The 23,823-nt window shown below is 38.5% G+C and overlaps 1 protein-coding gene across 1 annotated transcript in view; it reads right to left on the reverse strand.

The window, feature by feature from the left end:
- The window catches only part of LOC124595461 (glutamate--cysteine ligase catalytic subunit), a 123,970-nt gene that overhangs the window by 85,287 nt on the left and 14,860 nt on the right, over positions 1 to 23,823 (reverse strand). Inside the window, exons 4-5 of the mRNA XM_047134210.1 lie at positions 16,554 to 16,726; positions 5,927 to 6,132 (exon numbers count right to left, since the gene is read on the reverse strand). Of these exons, the coding sequence (XP_046990166.1) occupies positions 5,927 to 6,132; positions 16,554 to 16,726 (379 nt within the window). The remainder of the gene's footprint in view (positions 1 to 5,926; positions 6,133 to 16,553; positions 16,727 to 23,823) is intronic.

The raw sequence follows: 23,823 nt of genomic DNA on the forward strand, positions 1-23,823 counted from the left end.
GTCCCAAAAGAACACCAACAACCCTTAGTGTGGTGGTCTGTCTTTCTCAAAAACATTCCGCTTGAACACCAACAACCCTTAGTGTAGTGGTCTGTCTTTCTCAAAAACATTCCGCTTACAATCTTGCAGCAGCTCTCCCATTCCAATCTGCTTTGCCATATGCAAGCATCACGTTGGTCATTTCTGCAGCTGTGTACTGGTACATGTCACACATCTGTTAACAACATTACTGCTCTTGCAGAACACACAAGGTTCGTAGTAGGATGTGCACAAGGGCCGTGTGGAGGAATGTAGCGCACTCACAGGAATGTTGTTATGATCCGATCATCCATCCACAGTACGCAGTACACAGGTGGCTAAAGGGTAGTGTGGCATATCTTCTGAATTCAGACATCAAAATGAATTGGAACCATTCGTTCTCCACCTTCGAAGCTCTTTAGTACGCAGGCTGTGTGCGTTTCTGAATACGGATTCCTTCTTGAAAACCAATCAGTTTGCCTTCCCGACCACTATATTAAGGGTTAATGGTGTTCTTTTGGGACACCTAGCATTCATACACTTAGAAACAGACATAGATCATCTCTCCAGACCCAAAAAGCTTCTTACGTAGCCCCTGTTATACAGCTTCAAACTGTCACATCAGGTAACAGCAAGATTCATGTAGGAGAGCTGTAGAAATATTTTATTGTTACATATAATTAAACAGCTGAAGGTGTGCTTACAGATTGAAAGCTTCAAACATTGTATTCAGTTTACTGCTAAATTCACAGTATGAGTGAGGTTTTTCTCCAATTCAGAGGTAGAATTTTAAATTAAAAAAACTGCAAAGATATCAACTTCCTTTTTTACAGTGCATCATTTGGTATATCATTTAAAAGGTTATTCTAATGTATTTGATGCCAGATGTGTAAAGTCAATTTTGAAAATCTGATATCCGAAAGATGCATAATACTTGTTTTTAGAGTCTCAACAACAGCTCTTGGTAGGGACTTCTTGATCAAATTTGAAATGTGATCTTACTACCTCATAAAATTTTGCTTCTTGAGGAAATTAAAATGGCAGTCATAGGAAAGAAGAATCATGTCTCATCAACAAAATAGTAGCAGGACGGAACTCATGTACATTAAATATAACTGACTGAGACCTAATCCTATTTAACTAAGAAAGCAAATTTAACTACCTTATTATTTGCTGTACTTTGGTACTTATCTCGACATCTTTAAATACATATGTATAGGCTTCTGGACAACAGGAGTGACAAAATACAACTGAGAATAGGTGTTGATGTTTTGGTGCACGGATCATCACTCCATGGTTTGGGGTGTCATTATTCATGTCTGGGAGCCTCTCCAACATAGGCCACAGAGAAATTACATGAAGAAATATCCTAATGGTGGAATAACTGAATTTCATATACATTGGTTGTAGTCGAGTCTGGTATGAGCTCTCATACTGGCTTGACGACATTTACTGGCTGTTGAACATGACACTATTAGCTTGAATCATGTAACAGAATGGTTTTCAGACATCCAAGTTTTACATTAATTCGGCATGGACTCACCAGAAAAGTAGTAGTCTCTATTAAAATTTAGTGCAGCTAGTAGTATTTTTGGTTTTCAGAATATATATTAAACTAAACATGTGGCACATGAAACTGAAGAGTGAAGAGGAGAGCTGAAAGCACTCATTATTTCAGCTGTCTTTGGTGACAACTACTGTTAAAGAAACTATTTAAAACTGTTTCTTTAAAAACCAAGCCATCAGCATCCACTGTGCGTAGCAGAACAAATCCTGAATACATAATCTAACAACCTCACCACGCTGAGTAATTATGTGTTAACCTGTGATGTTGGGAGAACAATAGAAATAAATAACTCAAGATTCTAAAATTCATCACTGAACATGCTGTGTACCACAACTTACATTTCCATGAATCACTCCTGAGAACCTTAAAGATTCTATATTAGTACATTTGTCTTTCATGTTACCAGACCTTATGACATTCTCTTTCCTACTGACCTCGAAGTTCATCAAGACCGCCTTTGTTACTCTACACTACAGCAGTCAATGTACAGTTTCCAGATCTATAGTGATGGTCAAGTACATCTCAGAACCTACAATTAAGAATGCAATCTGGAACCTTGAACTGTTGAGAGGCACAGCTGCTGCAACACTGTTGGTTTGGATATGACACGCAATTTTGACAACTATGCATCAGGGAACACTTAACAGTGACCGCTACACATCAGAGGTTTTATAGCCTGAAGTCTTTCTCCTTCAGGTAATTTCACATGCCTTATTCAGTTGCACAGTGTTGCTCAAAAGTGACTTTGCACATTTTTCAAAGATCTTTGTGTAAGACAGCTTCCTTGTCACACAAATTTACCACCATTTGCCTATCAAAAATATGCAGGATAGTGCTGGTAAGCAAACGGTTAGACCCGGTCTTCTAGCAAACACTGTTGGTGTTTTCTGCTGTCTTATACAAACCAAAAGAAGGAAGATGCCACAGGTATTTATCCACACCTTGAATGATTCTGTGTAATGAAGTTTACAGGCCTTCACTGCAGCACACGGGGACTTCAAATGGTTCAAATGGCTCTGAGCACTATGGGACTTAACATTTGAGGTCATCAGTCCCCTAGAACTTAGAACTACTTAAACCTAACTAACCTAAGGACATCACACACATCCATACCTGAGGCAGGATTCGAACCTGCGACTGTAGCGGTCGCGCGGTTCCAGACTGAAGCGCCTAGAACCGCTCGGCCACTCTGGCGACTTCACTAAATACCAAATTTTTAACATCACAGATCACATATTGTTCTCTAATCCTAATCATATGAATTACCAAGTTCACTTCACAGTCTTGACTACCCTTACTGTTCCAATTTTCACAAATATAAAGAGGTTAAACTTTTTTCACTGAGCTTTAGCATATATGACGACAACATGGATAGCAATTCTCCAAACTACAGATATGATAATGGACATGGTTACACTATTTCACTATTTTTCAATAGAAATTATAAATTTTCTGAGATTGTTGTTGCTTCTATTTTAAAAAAGTAGCTACATGCAATAAGAATTGTAAAACCTAAATGGACAGGTCAGCCCACTGATATTTTGAAGAAGAGGTTGAGTTAAAAGAGAAAGAGAGAGAGAGAGAGAGAGAGAGAGAGAGAGAGAGAGAGAGGGAGGGGGGGGGGGGGTGTTTGTGTTTACGATACTTGCAGGAGAGTGAAAAGGAAACTAGGTATGATAAAAACCGAGGAAACTACAAATGCTATATTATCATAGAGGAATGAAAGGTGTTAATTTAAAATAATATAACATGGTTGTCTTTCCAGTGATGCATCACTGTGTGGTAGGTTACAAACTGTTTCCTTACCTTTTACATTCTGAAAATGTTTAAATTGTGTATTATCAAATCTCAAGCATATTTTATGTACCTATGAACTGGCTCTATGTGTAAGCTTAAGGCCAACAAAGTCTTGTTTTCTTACATACGTTTCTACTCCATTTATAAGACTCTTTTGAGACCTGCCACACAAAAGCATCTATATGCTACGTCATCTCAATTCACTGGGCTGATTATACTCTTCATATAAGAAGGCAGCAACAAGAGAAGAAACTTTTATAGTGTGACTTAGCCTTTACTTACGAAATATGCCAAAGACTGAGAGAGAAACCTGGCACTTGTGAATGTTTCCAAACAAACTACTACCATAAAAAGAATTGATATTGAGCTGACCTGGTTCACAGACAAGACATTCATTCATCTTGCTAAACTGATCCCTGAACACTTTCCTGATGCAAATCACTTGCAACAGTAGCAAAAACATTGGTCTATACTACAATATAATAACACACTCACATAGCAGTTCCCAGAACAGTCTGTCATGCAGTAAATCAGTTGTGCCTTGCAGGCAGTATGCAACAAAATAGTAAGTGGATGTGAATCATTTTCATCACATCTGTCACTCAGAGATTTCAGAGTGACTAAGAGTTACCTCCAATAAGATATTGAAATTTGTCACATGTTCACAAGTAAAACTAATACCTTTTCTTGAAGACATTGTCAAATAATGTGTTATCCCTAATACCTCTTATCTGTCACCATCTGACTTCTTCCTGTTGGGCTTGTGCAAAGGATTCCTATCTCTTGTGAAGTCAAACAGATGACAATAGCTGCAGTGAAATGCTGAGAAGGAAACAGTGAGAAACCTAAGCAGATATAGGACATTACCTTTTATATGATGGAATGTCACACTGGCCTGTGTTTAGCAAAAGGAGTGATCTTTCAACTGTTATCGTGTATTAATAATAGCATTATTAAATTAAGCAAAAGGTTACAGATGATTAAACACAACAAGCAAATCAATATGGAAACTCATTACCACTGCCTATACATACTTTTCTAGAATGTAGTTCTTTAGATTACTACTACATTCAATTGAATTTATTGAACTGCAATCAAAGTCTTATTCAGTACTTAAATACTTTTAAATATACATACTTTTCAGAGCCCTTTCAAATTTCTTTTTTTTCTGTATCTTGTTTGTTCAACACTACTACTGCTTACCGCATTGCGTTGTCACTTGAATTTACATTGGAGATATATCCCAGTGTATTCTTCTCAGTACACTTGATTATTAACCTTCCCTTGTTTACCTAAAGCTCAGTTTCTCATCAGTATTCATTTATTAAAAACTCCTTCCCAGTTAGTCACTGCTGCACTATTCCGGTCATCAGTTTTTGCCATTATAATACGTGATACCTACGAAATATTTAACAATTATGAAATAATAACTTAAATTATGGTCTTCCAAGTATCGTAAACTGATTATGAAAACAACAACCACCACATGAATCTGATTTGGTTGTTAGACTTTAAATATGTAATCTTCAGTCTCCAGTTTTCTCTAACTTTCACTTACTGAAATCCCTGGGAAAGTATAGAACACACACAAGACGAAACAATAGTTATAGACCAGTAAACCAAAATTGCTAGCATATGATTGTACAGGAGGACACCTAACATTAAAAAAAAAATGAAATAAATAAATAAAGTAATAAATTAGAAATAGGTAAATTCCTGATCAATAAGTACAATTCCCCATACAGATTCAGAGGGGTAGAAAGGGTTGCTGCCATCCCTCCCATAAACAGCAAACAGCTTCAGTAGTGAAATTAAATACAGTAATATGCAACAGCATAGCTAACACATCAAAAATGTGCAATTACGAATAGAATGAATAGTACAGTTATGATAAGTGTGTCCTAGCTGATCTCACTCCTACATTTTAATGATCCCGTCAACACTTTATCTCACCCCTTGTATGCAGCTATTTCACTTCACTTCATCAGTCCTACTGGTGACAGTCATTATTCCAAGTTATTAGCTTCTCTGAATCTTTTTGGAATCTATGTCTCCAAACACCTGATTATACCACTTCCTGATGTTTCAGGTATAATGCAACACTGCCAGATATCCATCAATTCAATATCAGCGATCTCTAGCACATTTACTTATTTTTTTTTTTTTTTTGCAATTAAAGGTATTCTAATTAGAACTGCAATTATGCCCACTTACCATTTAGATGAGGCACTGAGCACTCAAGAAACACATCAAAAAGACAAATTGTCTTTAAGCTTTCAGACAATGTGAGCTAAGTGACAACATAAATCTTGTTTATGTGACTGTTAACAGCTTACCAACTCAACTACACGGTCAGGCACTACCTTTATTCTTTGCATTATTCGCATTCCAGATATCAAAATATGTAACACTTTTGGTCTCCTTATAACCCTAACAGGAATATCTGTTTTAACACTGAAATTTTATGCTTACTCTGAAGATGTTAGAAGGGTATACTACTAACTGGAAGCACATAAATATGCCAGACAAAAAATAGCATATTACCATTATTGGACACAGTGGTGCTAGCTGATCATACAAAGTTCTGGCTTCATTAATGTTGCATGCTTGGAATGTGAGCTGTAGGCAGCAGCATCCCATGCCAAAACCCATACAATCCATATACACATGGTCAGGTAAAGCTGCTCTGGAGCTCTCTCCATCATTCAGCTCCTCCTTGAAAGGTGACGGTGTGTGCTTGTCTTTAAATACTGTAAACCAACAGATACACAACATATGTTCACCATGCAATAAGTATTAACACTGTCCTGTCACTAAGAGAAATCTGCTTGCCCTTCTATACATATTTCAACTATTCATTTCCAGAGTTAATTTTGTCACATATTAAAAAAACAATTAGTTTTGCTTGGTCAATGTATTTTAACTACAAAACAACTTTCATATCCCAAAGAAGAAAATATGTGGGAATAACAGGAAACTTTCAACAGAAATTTTGTTTGTATCACACACCTACTTATGAGAGCGAACTGTTTAAAACAGTGATTTGCTACCACCATTACTAATTAACACAGCTGATATGAGAAACCTCCAAAATAGAATTCTAATTCTTGCAGAGTTTCCTACAACTACCATAACTTAAAGTCAAAAAAACAAAAACTTGACACAAATATTTAACAAATGTGTACAAATATTCAACAACAATTAAAGACAATTATAAGATCACTTGTGAGCATTTTTATTGTAGACTGTTTGTGGATATGCTATGAAAAATTTAATATGCTAAGTAAGTCTTTGTTATTAAATTATTAAATTTCATTTCCCTATTCTCTGCATCAACAAAATATTTCCTCACTCTTTACCTTTCATACAACAACCATTGAAACCTTATAAATTGTAAAGAAGGAAGATGTGCAAGTGATTTAACTATTTAAAAATATGGTTGGTATCATCACAGTATGACCAAGTCACGTCCTCTCTCTACAATCTACTGCAAAACTTGGTTTTAAACATGTTATCGTTATGTTTCCCTTCAGATTCGTATCATTTATCTGTCACGGCAGAGGAAAATGATGTCACAGCAGCAAAATAACATCCCTACAATTCAAGTTTTATGTTACTTGTAATCATGAAAACTACAATTTTTATATTCATTATTCATACTTATCAAACAATTTAGAATATGGACAAATGCAGGTACTAGAATAACAATATACAAATCAAAGATGTGTTAGAATAATAGAAAACCATCAGGAATTAGCAAATTTTGTAAATTACTATTTCTCTGGTGTTGTTGATAAGTTACAGCAAAATCTTCCTCAAACAAATGTAGCAAACTTACACAGCAAGCACAATGATGTCATTTCTCCCACAACAGAGCTCTAAGTCAGGGAGACAACACAGAAATTAAAAAATAAGAAGTCAGCAGATGTAGATGAAGAGGTGCATGTATAGCCTATACGTCCATGACCTTCAGTTCAAGTATTTTTCCAAAGTTGTGCTCTTACTAAAGAGATGTACTGTGGACAGTATTGATAGCTGAAGGCCAGTTTCATTACTGTCTTCAGTCTTAAAAATAACAACCTGTCATGAAAGATAGGCTATCGGTTTCCGAAGTGGAAGAAGTACAATTACTGATCATTACACAGTTTACAAAAGTGGTACTTGAAGCTCTTCACAAGGATGACTGTATTATAAGCAGATTTTTAGACTTGTCCAGAGCTTTTGACACTGTTGACCATAAAATACTACCAAACACGCAAGAAATGCTAAATCTAAGAGGAATAGCAAACAACTGGTTCCAGTCTTTTCTGGGAAGCAAGTTGCAAAAGGTAGAGAAAAGTTCACACTCATATCAGACTGATGATAAATGTTTAGTAAAACCAATTGTCAAACAAGAAGCACACAAACATAGATGTTCCTCAGGCAAGTGTATCTGGTCAAATTCTATTAACAAATGTCAATGACTTTCCAGGTGGTATAAGGCATAGAGAAAAAGTTCTCTTCACTGATGACAGTAACATTTTTGTCACAGATAAAACACAATAGCTTCCTATTACAGAAAGTAAATGAAACCTTTAAGGGTGTTTACAATTGGGCAGTGTGTAATAAATTGCAGGTAGACAAAGGGAAGGACAGGAAGACAAACATGGAGCATAGTTGAATATTTGTGACCTAGGAGTCAAGTTTTCCAATCAGACTGGAGGTAATGTAATGGTTGTTGCAGCACCTTCATGCTCCAGAAGCCATCAGTGAGTGTCCTTAATTTGTGTGACAAAGAGCAAAATAATGTTTTATATTACAAGTTATCTTATACAAATGTGTTTAAATCAAAGACCAATGTATAAAAGGAACAAACCAAATGAGTTAGTGCAGCTGTTAAGACACTGACCTCATATTTGGGAGGCTGGAGTTCATTCTGTTCAGCCATCCTGATTTGGATTTTGTGTGGTTTTTCTGTGTCTTCAGGCAAATCCCAGGATGTTACCTTCAACAAGGCCACAACCAACCACCTGTCCTATCTTTATAGAGCATAGTCATGTACTTCATGTACATTTATATTTCGAGTTATTATTTTTCATTGTATTGCCATGACAATTCCTATCATCCTTGGATGAACCAAAATAAATAAATGAATAAATAAAATAATCTATTGGTACTCATTATTTGGAGAATATAAAAAGCTAAATAAAATGCTTTTGAATGTTCTGTTCAGACAATGTGTGGAAAACTCTCAGCTGTCTTTTATGGGGCTTCAATAATCAGAGTTCACCTTTTTACAGCAAGTATTTGGTGTAAACATCATCACTCAACAGAATCAATCCTGAACAGCAACATTTAAGGACTATTCCTCTTTCATTAAAAAAGTGAGAGATGCAAACTGGATTTTTGCTAATAAATAGTTGATGAAAAAATTGTTTCAAGCGAGTACGCCGTGATATCGCTAAGTTTCAGAAACAAAAGACGCAGGAACTGAAATTAATAGTGTGACAAATGTTGGTACCACCACTGAAACAGAGATATGAAGTGGGTTTTGTGAGTACACTGGACTTTGATGTTGAGCGAGCACAAAGGTGAGTCGAATGGTACAGTTGCTGCTCTTGATTGTGGCTGTTGGATAGTTGTTTGTGTGTCACCTAAGTTTCAGAAGTGTCTGTGTAGTACAGGGTGCTAGTTCTTCTGAGTAGAAGTAGTGCAAGAGACAAATGTAATGGCAAGAATACTAAGAGTATTTACCCTCGAGCGGAGCATTAGGACCCTCTGTCAAGCATAACTGGTGTGTCCAGCATCATGTGATGGATATGAATATATGATCGTTGGTTCACTCCATACCAAAGCATGTTATAACTAAGTGGACTCAATGTGACTGTATATTCATGGTATGTTCTGTATGTCAGGCATTGGTGGCATTTTATGTGTGTACATAGGACAGGGCAAGTTGTGGATTCTTCCTATATGGATACCACCTTGTCAGACTAGAACAATTATCAATTACATGTGACTGTTTCATGACTACCTTTCTGGCTTCGCTCTCACAATTGCAAGGAATTAGTGGAGCATGATATCTTACAGGAATGTATTCGCAACTGTCAATACGAATATTTGTCAGCTGTATATTAGAATGACGACAATGAAACTCTGAGCCGGACTGTAACTCAAACCTGGATTTCCCACTTTACGTAAACAGTCACCTTAACCACTTCAGCTGTCCTACACAAATCACAGTCACACCCAAAGTTCCAGCACTCTTATGTTATGCATATTCTGATCCAGGACGGGCATATTTAGTTAGAGCTGGGGCCCTGGTACTGGCGAATAAATACAAATTAGCAGTGCCTGTGTTGTGAATGAGTATCATTCAGTGTTCCTTCAGACACGCATCCATGTCTGAAGGAACACTGCATTGTACTCCTTAATAGCACAGGCATTGCTATTTCATACATCTCGTCTGAGATTACTTGCTGCAAAACGGTGCTGTGGGTGTGTGTAAACCAATCATTTGAATTGTTCCTACAGTACTTATGTTCCCAGGAATGTTCTGCATTTAAGTAAGAAAGCAAACTTGTTCATGTGAATAAGGGGCATGGCCACGGACTTGAGTTTTTGTTGATGTGAATAGCCAAAAGTAATAGATTCCGATCAGCAGAGCTGCTGAAGCAAATTTGGAGCAATTGCAGTAAGAGTGAGCTACTACAGATACGTTGCCGACATGGGCAACCCTTTTATGTATTGTACTCTTCCCCACTGTGATTTTTTTTATTTCTTTTGGACGGCTGAAGTTTTAATCAAATGTGATTTAAAGGCATCTGTCAGTATTTTATCTCATTTGTTAACATAAGGGTAATTTTTTGCAGAGTTTCTTCTCCTTTTAAAATCAGTTCTGTCAAATTTGTGATAGTAAGAAGTTGTCTTGTTAATGTAATGGGCACTTCCAAGTGGTAAAGTTGCTACTGTAAATTCTGCAGGGGTATTTTTGTTTCAAAACAACAAATGCACAATTTTTACTGTGGTGTTTTTTAAAATAAATAAATAAATGGTTGGAACCTTGGTTGTGTGTCTAACCTCTTCCCTAAACAGCCACTACCAATATGGTCTAGTCTCAGTAGTGCCACAACAGTTAAGGGATTATGACAACTGCTGCTTTGGTACTGATAAGCTCTTCATCGGGCACCTCCAACCCACAAACCCATGATGTTGCTTAACTGGTTACTGTTATTATTATTTAAGTGATATAATTATCAAACATCTCAAATGGCTTATTTAATTTCAGAAAAACCTGTGTTTTATATAAACAACTATGAGGTATAATTTACACTTCAACCGAGTCCTCAAACAATGGGAAATACATTACTAGTCTTACTAATACTAACATAGTTTTTACACTGATGAATACAAAGACAATAAGTTCTTAAAGTTACAAGAGTTTCCAAACACAATATTTGAGAATATTACTACACTTCCATAAAGATGATGTACCGTTACATTATTATAATTTTTGAACTGTAACAGTCATAACAAATCCAGAACACATGACAACACGACTCTCAAATTAGTGCATGAAAATAGGTATGTTTGTGTGACAGCACAAGACTCGTTATGTTGAACACAGGCAAGTATCTTTTCTATAATGAATTTGAGCTGAGCAACTAAAATCACAGCATAACGAAAAAAGTTAATTTTTCATTCAGCATACCACCACACGATACAATCACGTTATGCAAAAATTTCTAATTCTCACCTTAGGTATCAACTGAATATAATGGTATCGAAACAAAGAGACAAGATATTTTCATTACTTATTGCACCATCACCACATACCAATCACTAAACAACACAAGTCATTGTAAAAGAGGGCAAAAGATATGACAAAAAAGAGAAACCTGGCTGTCATTTTTTACACCAGCACAAACATCAAACGATATCAACAGCTGATTTAATTTATGTTTCTAGAGCTGCCTCCAAACTCTAAGTGCAAATTACTGATATTGAAATGACAAAATTCATTACCAAACCACTAGACAATTAACATGTAAATGACCTCAATACAAAAAATGGCATAAATGCATCAATAATCTATATGTACACTCAGAGGCTTAAAATAAAGCTGCCCTCATCACAAATGCTGGTTAAAACACTGAAATGCTTTACCAGTCACAGCCCTGTTGGAGGTGGTATGCTCTCGCCCTCGTCTGACCTTCAAACAGACTTACCCTGCCAGTTACTACGGAACTACAGTTTAACATGAACCCCAAAACACAGTGCATTTTGACATTTTTCGTATAAAAAGATGATTGCAAAGAAGTGAAAGAATCAAAATGAGACAGAAAAAAAATCCTTGGACCAATTGGGATTGAACCCTGAGCATAAGGTTTTATGTAGCCATTGAACAATTGATGCATACTCATTTGTGTACAAAAGAACATGAATAAAATATTTGTGAAACATTGTAAAGTTACCAAAGTATATACTTAAAGTTCGTTCAGCAGCATGAACTACTGAAGCTTGATCCCTGTATTATAAATGACCCCCCCCCCCCCCACCCCCGCTTCCATTGCGAATTGCAAAATCACACTATAATGGAACTCACAACCAAGAGAGTGACCTTCAGGTATTTTGGTTTGTTAAGCACTACAGATTTTCTAGTTGATAAAATCTCTCTCTCTCTCTCTCTCTCTCTCTCTCTCTCTCTCTCTCTCTCTCTCTCTCTCTCTCTCGTTGATACCTTTCAGTATTACTTAAACAGTAGTAGTAGTAGTAGTAGAGGGGTAGAGGGGTTTTGGGGGCGCACGACAGTAAAAAGTTAAGGCATCTACAGTCAATGAATAACTTTACTGATAACATGTCCAGTTGTGACCTCTCAGATTTTCTCGGTGTGATTAATTGTGTGATTCCTAATTGTTTCCATTTTATGCACAATATTACAATGACCAAACCAGTCATCCTTGCAGGTGCCATATGTTGCACTGTTGTGTGTGCTCCAATAGTGAGCACACAGCAGCACCTGAAGACAATGACAGGATCGGACGATGAAATATTTTGCATAAAATGGAAAGAACTACTCTGAACACCCAGAAGCACACCATTGACAGGTCCAGTTGTTAGGAACAGGGTTTACTGCAAGAACCAAAGGATAAAAGTGTACCTTCAGTGTCCACAACCATTGGGTTGCATGCTGATATTGGTAACAGTTCGTATTATGAAGAATGGGAACTGAATATGATTCACAAGTCAGTAGCCAATCAGAATTCTTGCTCATAATTTCCAATGGGTCATAAATATAATTAGTTGGTATAGTTTACTATTAGGTTAAAACTCAACTACATTGTCAGAATTTTTGGCAATTCAGAAATAAAACATACAAGGAAATTATTGCAATATCAACAATTATGGAAAAGAGAAATTCCTACTCACCATTAAGATCACAGACTGAGTTGCAGACAGGAACAATGAAAAGACCGTTACACATCAAGCTTTTGGCCATTCCTGCACAAGCCTATTGTACCCCACCATAGGCCAGGCCAGGCCACCTGTGAAAGCAGCCATGTGGTGTACCAGCTCTGCTGCAATCATTGCTCAACTTTTTATATTGGTATGACAAGCAACCAGCTATCCACCAAGACAAATGACCACTGCCAAGCTTCAGCAAACAGGAAGGTGGACCACCATTTAGCACAACATGCTGCTGACTGTAATGTGCTTGATTTAATGGCTGCTTCACAACCCAGGCCACCTGGATCCTCCCCTCTACCACCAGTTTTTCTGAACTCTGCAGATGGGAGTTATCTTTAGAACAAATTCTCCACTCCCAAAATCATCCCGCCCTCATGCTACAGTAACCTACCTTCCCCATATCCTCTACCCAACTGTCTCTACCCAACTGTCTCTACCCAACTGTCTCTACCCAACTGTCTCTACCCAACTGTCTCTACCCAACTGTCTCTACCCAACTGTCTCTACCCAACTGTCCTATGACCTCCTCCCAACTCACGTCCTCATCCTCATTGTGCGATGCTTTCTATTAAACTTACTGATCTTTTTCCTTCCTTTGCTGCTTTCCTTTCGCCTCCCTTCTTTCATCCTCCCTTCTCCTCCTGCTCCACAGCCTCCAGATGCTGCACCAGGTAGCTCTGTCTGCCACCTCTAGTTCCTACACATTCTGCCATACGGCACTGCTTCCTCTTTCCCCTTCCCTCACCAAACTCCTATCCATCACCCTATCCTGCCCCACTAGCGATTGTTGCTTCCTTCAATGGATTTCACTTTCAGCCTGGCCCGAGCAGCCAGAAATAATGGTGATGTGTGTGTGTGTGTGTGTGTGTGTGTGTGTGTGTGTGTGAGAGGTGTGCTTGCTTGTGTGAACGCATGTGTGTTTTGTGATGAAGGTTTCGACTGAAAGCTTAATGTGTAATAGTCTTTTTCATTGTGCCTTGCAACTCTTCCTGTCATCTTAACAGTGAGTTGCTATCTATCATTTCCATAATTGTTGATATTCCAACTTAGACTTCCTGTTGTTTGAATTGCTGCAATGAGACAAGTGTCTTGAGCTACAGTAAACACCAATCTATTACAGCAACTTTATTTTCATGTTGACATTCGTTCGCTATACCGACTCACAAGAAAATTGTCACATACTGACCTGACCTAGGCCTTGGATTACAGATGTTAGTCCATCAGCAGATCAAGGTTTCCTCCATTTACATTCTTCAGGTTTATCAGCTCACAACCAAATTGTCACATTCCAACCTAATCTACATCTCAGGCTACACTACAAGGCTGTTAGCACATCTAGCCTTTTCCATTCGTGTCAAAAACAAATGTAATCAATCCATATCTTCCAGCAAAAGAAATCACTAGATTCAGTGTTTCTCACTGGCTACATTGGCTAAGACTAACATCAGCACACAAGAGCCATGGACAGAGTAATTGTACTCTAGCCAAAGCAAAATGCTACTGCTAAGGGTAAAGTGCTTTGGTGCAATAGTCTTCAAAAGATTGTCAAAGGAAATGTAATTCTGAATGAATTTATTGAAAACTATTGCAATGCACAATTGAGACTGCAAAGTGTAGCACTGTGTTGGTACCTTGCCAAACTCTTGGGCTCTGGCTGGCTACAGACCGACTCACGATGATGACAGGTACCACAGGTCAAGGTGCGGGTGGGGATTGTAATGTTGCTGGCTCCAAGTGACAGTTTCAGTATGTGCATACATAACTTTCGTGCTTTAAGAAAGTGTGAATCCTGCAAATTATGTCTCTCACTTGCTTATGTAGAATTTGTCACTTACCACCATCCTCAGCGATAACAAAGCATGACAAATGGAATAAAAGTTCACTAAACAACTCACTATGATCACATTTGACATTTGCATCAGCTGCATCATTCACAGCAGGGCCACTTTGATCACTATTGTACGTTCATTGGCTGTTGAAGAATGTGCGATGCAGGTACACAGAACAAGCCTAAATCTGACGCCCATCATTTGTGACTCAGGTTATAGTATATTATGGGCAAGTTTATTGGCTGCCCTGCTGACATATTTCAGTTCCTGAGAGAGGAGTATTCCTGTGAGTGTGTCCGAAAGAGTATTGAGAGTGGTGGACTATGAGAGTTGAAACAATGGCTTCAGATTGTAAGGCTTACCCAGTTACTTCTGTGCCTGCATCATGCCACATGGAGTCTGTTTACACAGACAATTGCAAAAATCTTAAAAAACCAGTTGGTTCTACTACTTTTTACTTAGGACGAATAAACACAGAACTTTAGAATCCAAACAAAGGTTGGTGGAATTGGAACAGAAATTAAACAAAATTAAATGGGATACATCTTTCTTCCAAGATACATGCAAAGACTGACAACAACCTAATGGAAAGGGGGGGGGGGGGGGGACAACATCAGAAAATGGCAGCTTTAATGTGTACAGTTGAAACACAATGTGAAGAAAAGTCTAGAAGTTCTTTATCCAGCAATACATGTCAAACAACTGGTGATGAAGAGGATTATGACAAGAATGATATCCAAACAGAAGTGAAAGGCAGTGCCGACACTCAAACTGAATGCAAGAAACGATGAAGAGTGATGAAAAGGAACTTTTTCTGAATAAAATGTCTGTTGAAGAACATATTAGGCAAACTTGCCAACCTTACAGAGCAAATTAAGGTTTATTCTTCTTCTAAAAATCTTCCATTTTGTCATTTAATTTTCACACTACAGTAAATCAGCACTGCTATTCCACCTTGTATCTATGATCTACTTTAGCAGCATAGAGTACAGGAACAATAAATATTGGGATGAAGAGTTAAAACTGGACAGCTATCTAAAGTGAAAAGCAAAGATGAAAATAGCAATTACATGCAAGAAACTGCTGTATGAAATAACCATCACCAAACTTTTAAAAAAACTGTGTAAAAATACCTAGCAAATGAAATAAACACACATGCCATGCCTTTTTCGCATGATCAACTGTACTGACTCTTAAGAAAACAACTGCAGACTTGGAAGATCTAGAACTACGTAACACTTTATGCTGCAAGCACAGAAATCAATTACACTAACATATTCCCAGAGAATGGAAATTAACTTTTCAGAAAGTTGTGCTGAGAAGTTCAGATGTCATTAATTTTCATCCAAAGTGGTTTCAAGTGAAAAAGAAAAAGTAGAACAATTTCAAAAATGTTAAAGAAGTGGAGTTTATTTTTATTGGCCAGTTCTCTTTCCATTAACATCCAGCTTTTTGTTAACTTGTTTAATTTGCCAATCTTCATGTCTTTCAAAACTGATAATCTCAGAGAGATATTACTGTATGAAATAACATTTGAGGTGCTGTAGCATATGGATACTCGTCTCATCAGCCTTTGATTAGTCATATACAACAGTTATTCCGAGCTCTGAAAACCCTATTCAGAATTAGATCCTTTGACTCTGATATCCTTGTGTGTTCATTTGTTGGGAGTATATGCTAGGAGGCAAAGAAGAAATGTAATGAATTGGTATGTCATTGTAATTTTTTTATATTATAAATATTCCATTATAGAATATTGAGTAGTATACAATATAGACATAACCTCTCATTAACATAAAAATGTCTCTGTGTTGTTTACTGTATACTACAAAGAGTCTCCATAATTTTTTAACAGTAGCCTACAGATATCATTGCCTACAAAATTCGCAACTTACTTGGCAAGTTAATTGCAACTTTTTCTCCTCTTCTTTCCCTTATATTTCTTGTGAGAGTTTTGAATCGTGGATGGCCTGGAAAAATTACATCATCAGGAAAGAAGAGCGAATGTGATGCTCCATTGTTTGGAGTAGGAACTGTCGGAGGATCTGTGAAGTTTGGGCAACCCAGCCTAAATAAAACATGTCATCTGTTATTAGCAACAACAATTATTCAACACTCATGACTGAAAAGAAACACACATTGGAAATGATTAATAGTTCATACATTTTTATGTTAACACATTTCACTTATGGTGAGGACAAAGACAAATATTCTATATAAAGGAGCTGAGTAGCAAACAGTCACCTCTAAAAGTATTTGATTATGGCCAAAGTCTCAAACATTCCCTGTTCTTTACAGTAAAATTATGAACTGAAAACACTAAAGTCATGACTACACTTATATAAGATTGTTATGCCATAATACATGGATTGTGAGTAATTAAGCAAGATGTCCTAAATGCTGAAAATTGTGTGTGTCTGTAGCAAGATGTATTTAAAATATGCACCCTCAAGTTGTTCCAGTTTCATCACAATTTGGTAGCCAAAGTGTTGTTCTCTTGTCAGATTAGATTCTTTCATTTATTGAATGATCTGTACTGTTTATCGATTTACAGAAATTGAAATTAATACCTTAATGCAAAAATATGCAATAAAAATAGATGCAGAACACTTTCCTAAACTTTTGAATGGAATGACAACAATCAAAATTTGTGCCGGACCAGGACTCACCCCCAGACTTCGCACTTATCGCAAGCGATTGCCTTACCATCTAGCTATCTGTGCATGACTCACAGCCAGACCAAAACTTCCATGTCATCAACCATATGTCATAATATTGTATATTCTAGGCTGTTCACTCCAAGAGTCATATACATCGAGGAATGTACACGAGCAGAGAGAATATTGTTATTAAGATGATAAGTGTGCAATTCAAATGTTGTAATATTTTTTTATGTGAATATGGAGATAATGTTTCATGGCCATAATGATAATCGCATCCTATCTGGCTGCAGAAATGGCAGTAACTGGCAGACAGTACGACAAGTTGTCGCCACAGAGCTGCCCCAAAACAGTGTATATAAAAGTAGATATATGGCCACAAATTGTGAAGCCTTTGCTTTTTTTCCCATACTATGTACAGAAGAGTTTGTTTAAGACTTTTGTTACACCTATTGTCTTAGGTCTACAGAAGACGTGTAGCTAGAGTGTTGCTCATATATAGCTGTTTGCATAAAATACTTCTGAAACAAAACACTTTGGCCATGCCGAATAAGTGTGATTAGCTTCTGAGCAGAGTATTACATGTAGTTACTTATTGGGATGAGAATAGGACAGAAGGTTTGCACCTGTGGTGGCCTAGCAATTTTTGTTTGGTAAACTAAATTGGGTGTCTTCAGGCAGAAGTGCTTTTTGCATTATTGCTCTATAGGGTAACCACTAGGCAAAGGCATATGGGGAACAAAATATTTAAGTGACTCAGAACACTATACCACGAGAGTATGAAAAGGAAATAATAAAACCGTTATTTGTGTTAAATTTAAAAGATGGACTTAAATATGTAGTTAGCGACCCTATGTGACTATAGTTGAATTTTTTAGTTACCATTTTGGCACAAACAAAAATGATAACTACGTTTTATGTTATTACAATTTCAACGTAATGTATAATATAAAGTATAAAAGAAAAGAAATTGATTGCCCACTAGAATTTTGTTCAGTTTAAAGACAGTCAAAAAAGAAAGAACAAGTATACATTCATTTTAGGGTTTTGAAGCAGGAAGTTTTATTAACTACATGCCAGTTAATGGTTCACTATAAAGAAGTATTTGGTGAAAAGGCTTCCAATATTTGTCACGTTCTAGCAGCAATTCAGATTCATTCAAAGATAAGTTACTAATTTTCATGATGATGATGATGATGACGATGATGATTTGAGGTGGGGGTGCTCGACATCATGGTTATCAGCACCCTGAGAAAAAGTCAGCATGCTAATCTCATGGGTGGGGACGAAGGCTGCCCCCACATGTGGAGCAGTTTATAATGTATTAAAGTCTGCCTCCCTTCCCCACCAATTTAGGAATGAGCACTGACAGTCCACAAAATTTCACCACCCTTGTAACACTGGAATCAGTATCTGCGACGAGGGTGGCAGATCTCCATTGAGACTGAGGGCTGCCCTAACATCAGTATACAGGACACTTGTTGCCACAATACGTTGAACTGAAAGTGACACGCCACAAACTTCACAGAGTGGTCAGCCATGTCGTTGCACCGTATCTCGATGTGGCCAAGTACCCAGTAAAAGACCACCTCCTGGTCGCAGTGCTGGAGCCATTGTAAGGGGTCATGCATAAGCTGAATCATCAGTTGGTCTACTGGATACATTTGGTGAAGTGCTTGCAGTGCATTAAGCAAGTCTGAACAGACAAGAAACCTTGCACTGTGATGTCTGTGACCCCTCTCCAGTGCCATCAGAATGCCATATCATTCCATATCATAATTTGCAAATTGTTCTGGGAGATGCACTTTAAAAATCCTGTCAGGAAAAACAGCAGAACAACCGACAATCTCTTGCTGGGATTCATCTGTTTAAACAACAATAAAACTGTGGTACATACTTAAAATGGATGAAAACAATTTTGTGAAAATAAAATCTGAAGTACAAGTTGTCTTGTACTGTGTCAAGTTTAAAATCACTTTGGGCCTCTGAAGACACTAAGGCAGCAATGCATTCCATCCTTGGCTGTGTATTTAGATGCCTGATAGATCCATATCCTTGAGACAGTCTGTGGCATGTATCCCAAATGGATTGGTCACATGAGGCCGATACCCGAACAGCCGTTCAAAGAAGGGTTGGACCACTAAACTAAATGTCAATGACTGAGGTGATGCTGAGATTTTCAGTGCCTGTCGAGCCAAAAGGATACATTGCCGAATCCAGAGTGATCTTCACCAGCCTCTGCACACAGACTCGGAACAGAGCTGGTCCGAAAGGCTCCAGCTGATATCCAAATGCTCTCATGGTGGACAGCATCTAAGGTAGGAAGGATGGGCTGATCCGCAGACTATGCTGCCATAATCTAAACATGATCGAACAAATGCTCTATAAAAATGGAGGCGGCACCTGTCAGCTCCCCATGTCTTTCCACTACGGCATTTCAAATTATTCAATGACTGGAAGCCCTTTGTTAGTAGGTCTTTCAGGTGTGGGAGCCAAGTTAAGTTCGAGTCAAATAATAAACCCAAAAAATGCACAATTTCTTGAAAACATAAAATATTGTCCCCCATTGTGAGCACTGGTTGGTTAAAACTTTGATGAACACAGTTAAAATTGACACATGTAGTCTTCTCAGTTGAGAATGAAAACCAGATGTACCGGCCCAGGTTTCCGACCTCCTAATGGTCAGCTGTAGCTGCCTCAATGTTGTTGTAAGTTCAGAGGATGAGTAGAAGATTGCAAAGTCATCCACAACCAAAGGGCATTTGACAGGGCTCCTGACTGCAGAGGAAATACCACTAATAGCGATGGCAAATAATGTGAGGACACTGGCTGGGGGCACCATTCTCTTGAACACAGCAGTCAGACAAAGCATCGCCAACACAATATTGAAAATGACAGTCCTCAAGAAAGGATTGGATAAGAAGTGGCAGGCATCCGAAGTTGGTGAAAGTTGTTGTACCTCCAAGTAGTGTCATATGCTTTTTGAGGTAAAAAAAAAAAACGCACAAACCAAAATGGTTCCAGCGTAAGGAGGACTCCCATATCACCGTCTCCAGTAGAATTAAGCCAAGGGTGGAAAGGTAGCACATATAGGACCTGAAACTGCACTGGGAGTGGCTCAGGTGACCTCACGATTCGAGCAGCCAGACGAGGCAGCAGTTGACCATGCGTTCAAGAGTCTTAGCCATACAACTGGTAAGGGCTACATTCTGGTAAATGGTCACTGTTATGGGTGCTACAGTAATTGCCTGGTTTCCAGAATGGAATTAATATTGCCTCCTTCTAAGTTGTGGGGTACTGTCCATCAAACCAGACTGAAACAAGAGGAGAAGTCCTTCCAATCCAGGGCACAGATGATGAAGCATGGCACAATGGATCTCATCAGTTCCTAGAACAGTGTCTGGCTGCAAACAAAGCTGATTCCAGTTTCCACATGGAGAACGGAAGGTTTTAGACTTCCTCATTAGTGGAGAAGAAATTGAGCTTCCTCATTTCTGCAGTCCTAAGGAACATCTGAAAAGCAGAGCTTGTCTGGATGATGTAGTAACAGTAAAAAAGTGTTCAGTTAAAACCTGAGCCACATCATCTGGCATGTCCACAAAGACCCCATTACTTAAAAAGGCCGTAAGGGGATGTGTACTGCCCTTGCCAGAAATCCATCTTATTGATTCTCAAACTTGCGCAGTGGAAGTGGACTGATTAATGGAAGTTGTGAATTCCCTCAAGGAAGCCCTCTTCCGTTCTTTTATCACTCGCCTCGCATGTGCTCTCTCAGATCTGAAGGCATGAAGGTTTTCTGTAGTTGTACAGTGTTTGAAGTTCTGCAGAGCTGTTCATCTGAACCTGATTGCCAATCTACAGTTGTCACTCCACCAAGGTACAAGCCTGAGATGGTTTCTAGGCTTGCGGGGGTGGGGGGGGGGGGGGAGGGGGGACTTTGTGGCAGCTCATTGGATCTCACAAGTGATATGGGCCACTGTCTCCTGTGCACAATCCTTTTGTTCAAAACTAGCCTGTCAACTATACTGCAACCAATTTGCCCTTTGTATCATCCATCTACATGGTCTCCTGTCAGCCACAGTCCTAGTCAGCAGATGAATCCACACTGAAAGGTGGTCACTAGAATGTAAATATCTGGAGCCACTTCCCACTGAACTGAGTCTGCAATAGCTGGAGAACAAAAACAAAGGTCAATGGCTGAAAAAGACCCTGTAGCTATGGAAAAGTGTGTCATCTGACCCGCATTCAGAAGGAAGATATTCTCTGAATGGACAAGTCGCTTGATCATCCAATCCCTGGAACAAGAGGTAGCCGAGCCCCACAGCACATTGTGTGCATTGAAATCCACCACAAGGAGGAATGGGCATTAGAGTGCCCGGAAGAGTTCTGCCAGAGCATCTGCATCCAAAGCATCATTAGGTGTAAGATACAAACAACACACTGTGATATTAAAGAGTGCGAGAACTTTCAAGGCAATTGCTTGCATGGCTGTGGTAAGAGGGACAAGAGAGGAGTGGTATCTGCCATCAATGAAAGCAGCCACTCCACCTTTAGCCCTGTCCCCAGTAGTATCATCATTCCTGTATGGGTGGTAACCCTGTAATGCAGGTGTGTTGATGGCTTTATGATGCATTTCTTGTAAACGGGTGCAGAACCATTTCTCCTGGACAAGGAGCTGTAATTCTTCCAAATGTGAGTTATATCCATTTAAATTCTACTGCAATTCAGAAGTCCCTGTGGAAGCCATTGTTTAGTGATGGTTGTTCTTTTCTCTCTCTCTTGGAGACGGTGATTTACCAGGGAGGTCAGGTGGAACGTAAGCCAGTTCCAGGCTCTCCAGTTCCTCCAATTGTAAGTCCATGTCCTCCGAAGCATAGTACCCCATCAGAGAGGGAGAAAGGTCACCAATCTGAAGGTTTAACTGCCGCTTTCTTGGACCTGGAACTACTTTTTTAAGGACGTTTTTCTTTACTGATGGGAGGAAATGGTTGCCTGGGTTACGGGGACAGCTTAGTGGCTTCTGATGGTGGTTAGTGGTATGTGGCTTAGGTGGTAAGCCCACTGCCGACAGCTTCTGAACGACTTCAGTTTCAAGTGGTGCATTTCCCCAACAGATAAACTGACAAGCGATGTGCTAGTACTTGAATCTGTGGTCTGAGTTTGTGGTGAGGCATCACACCTGGCGATTGGCATCTTAAGGGCTGAAGCAAAAGAAGTAGCAAAAACTGGAGGTTGCATAGCTTTGAAAGCTTTTTTAGCTTCAACATACAGTATGCGTCTCTTGACTTTCAACTCCTGAATTTTCCTTTCCTCGTTGTAAACCACACACTTTCTGCTCCACATTGAATGATCCTTGGAGCAGTTTACACATTTCAGAGGAAGTGTACAAGAATTGCCTGATTTGTGAGCTGAGCCTCCACAATTGCAACACATTGCCCTCCGATTACATCCCATAGTGGTATGGCCAAATCTTTGACATCTGTAACACCGCGTTGGATGAGGAACAAACAGGCGAACCTTAAGATGGATATAACCTGCAAGGATATGTTCAGGTAATTCCAGAGTACTAAATGTTAAAATAACTGTTGCTGATTTTTCCAACTTGCCATTGACTCTCCTCATATAGTTCTGCACTTCCGTGACACCCATATTTTTCCATTCTTCATGTAACTCCGCAGAGTCCACCTCCATTATATCAGAGCAGGTAACCACACCCTTACTAAAGTTAAGAATGTTATGCAACTCAGACTCGACTGGGTAGGATTATTGCCAGCACATGAAAAATACATGTACTTACAAAGTAAATCTCCACTGACAAGTAAATAAAGAGCTATTCGTCATTATATAGTAAATCCTGACCAGTAATCAGTTCTCCTGATGTATACAAATAGCTCAGTGGTCATGCTGTATTGCTGTATCAAGCAACCACTGACCGATTGAAATCACGAAGCTCACGGCTTGTTGGGTTTGAGTCGTGCACAGTTAAAATTATAAAAAAAGTCATACTAGTAAGAATACTGATGGGTAAAAAGTCCAGCAAATGATTTGAAAAGAAGTGCGGCTGCCAATTTTCTTAAATGTAAGCCAAAAGCGAAATGTCACTCAGTGATATTTTTAAAATCTTTTCAAAGTGGACTTACTTCCTCATGGGATGATAAAAAATGTATCAGGTTTACAATAAATCATTCACTGACTTCAAGAAGGCCTACAGCTCTACAGATACAGGAACACACTTTAACCCACCAGACAAAATGAAGGTGGACAACAAGACCAGAAAATCTAATCAAGGGTACATTAAGAAATACAACATCCAAAGTGAAGTTTGTAGATAATATGACAGAAGAATAACAGTGTCATTGGCAAGTCTCGAAGTTTTTATTTTTTTGCCCCTGAACTTTAATTCCTCCGCCAAATTTTTCTTTGGTTTCCTTTACTGCTTGCTCAATGTACAGTCTGATTAACATCAGGGACAGGCTACAACCCTGTCTCCCACTCTTCTCAATCG

Source organism: Schistocerca americana, chromosome 2, assembly GCF_021461395.2.
Source record: "Schistocerca americana isolate TAMUIC-IGC-003095 chromosome 2, iqSchAmer2.1, whole genome shotgun sequence".
NCBI classification, from domain to species: Eukaryota; Metazoa; Arthropoda; class Insecta; order Orthoptera; family Acrididae; genus Schistocerca; species Schistocerca americana.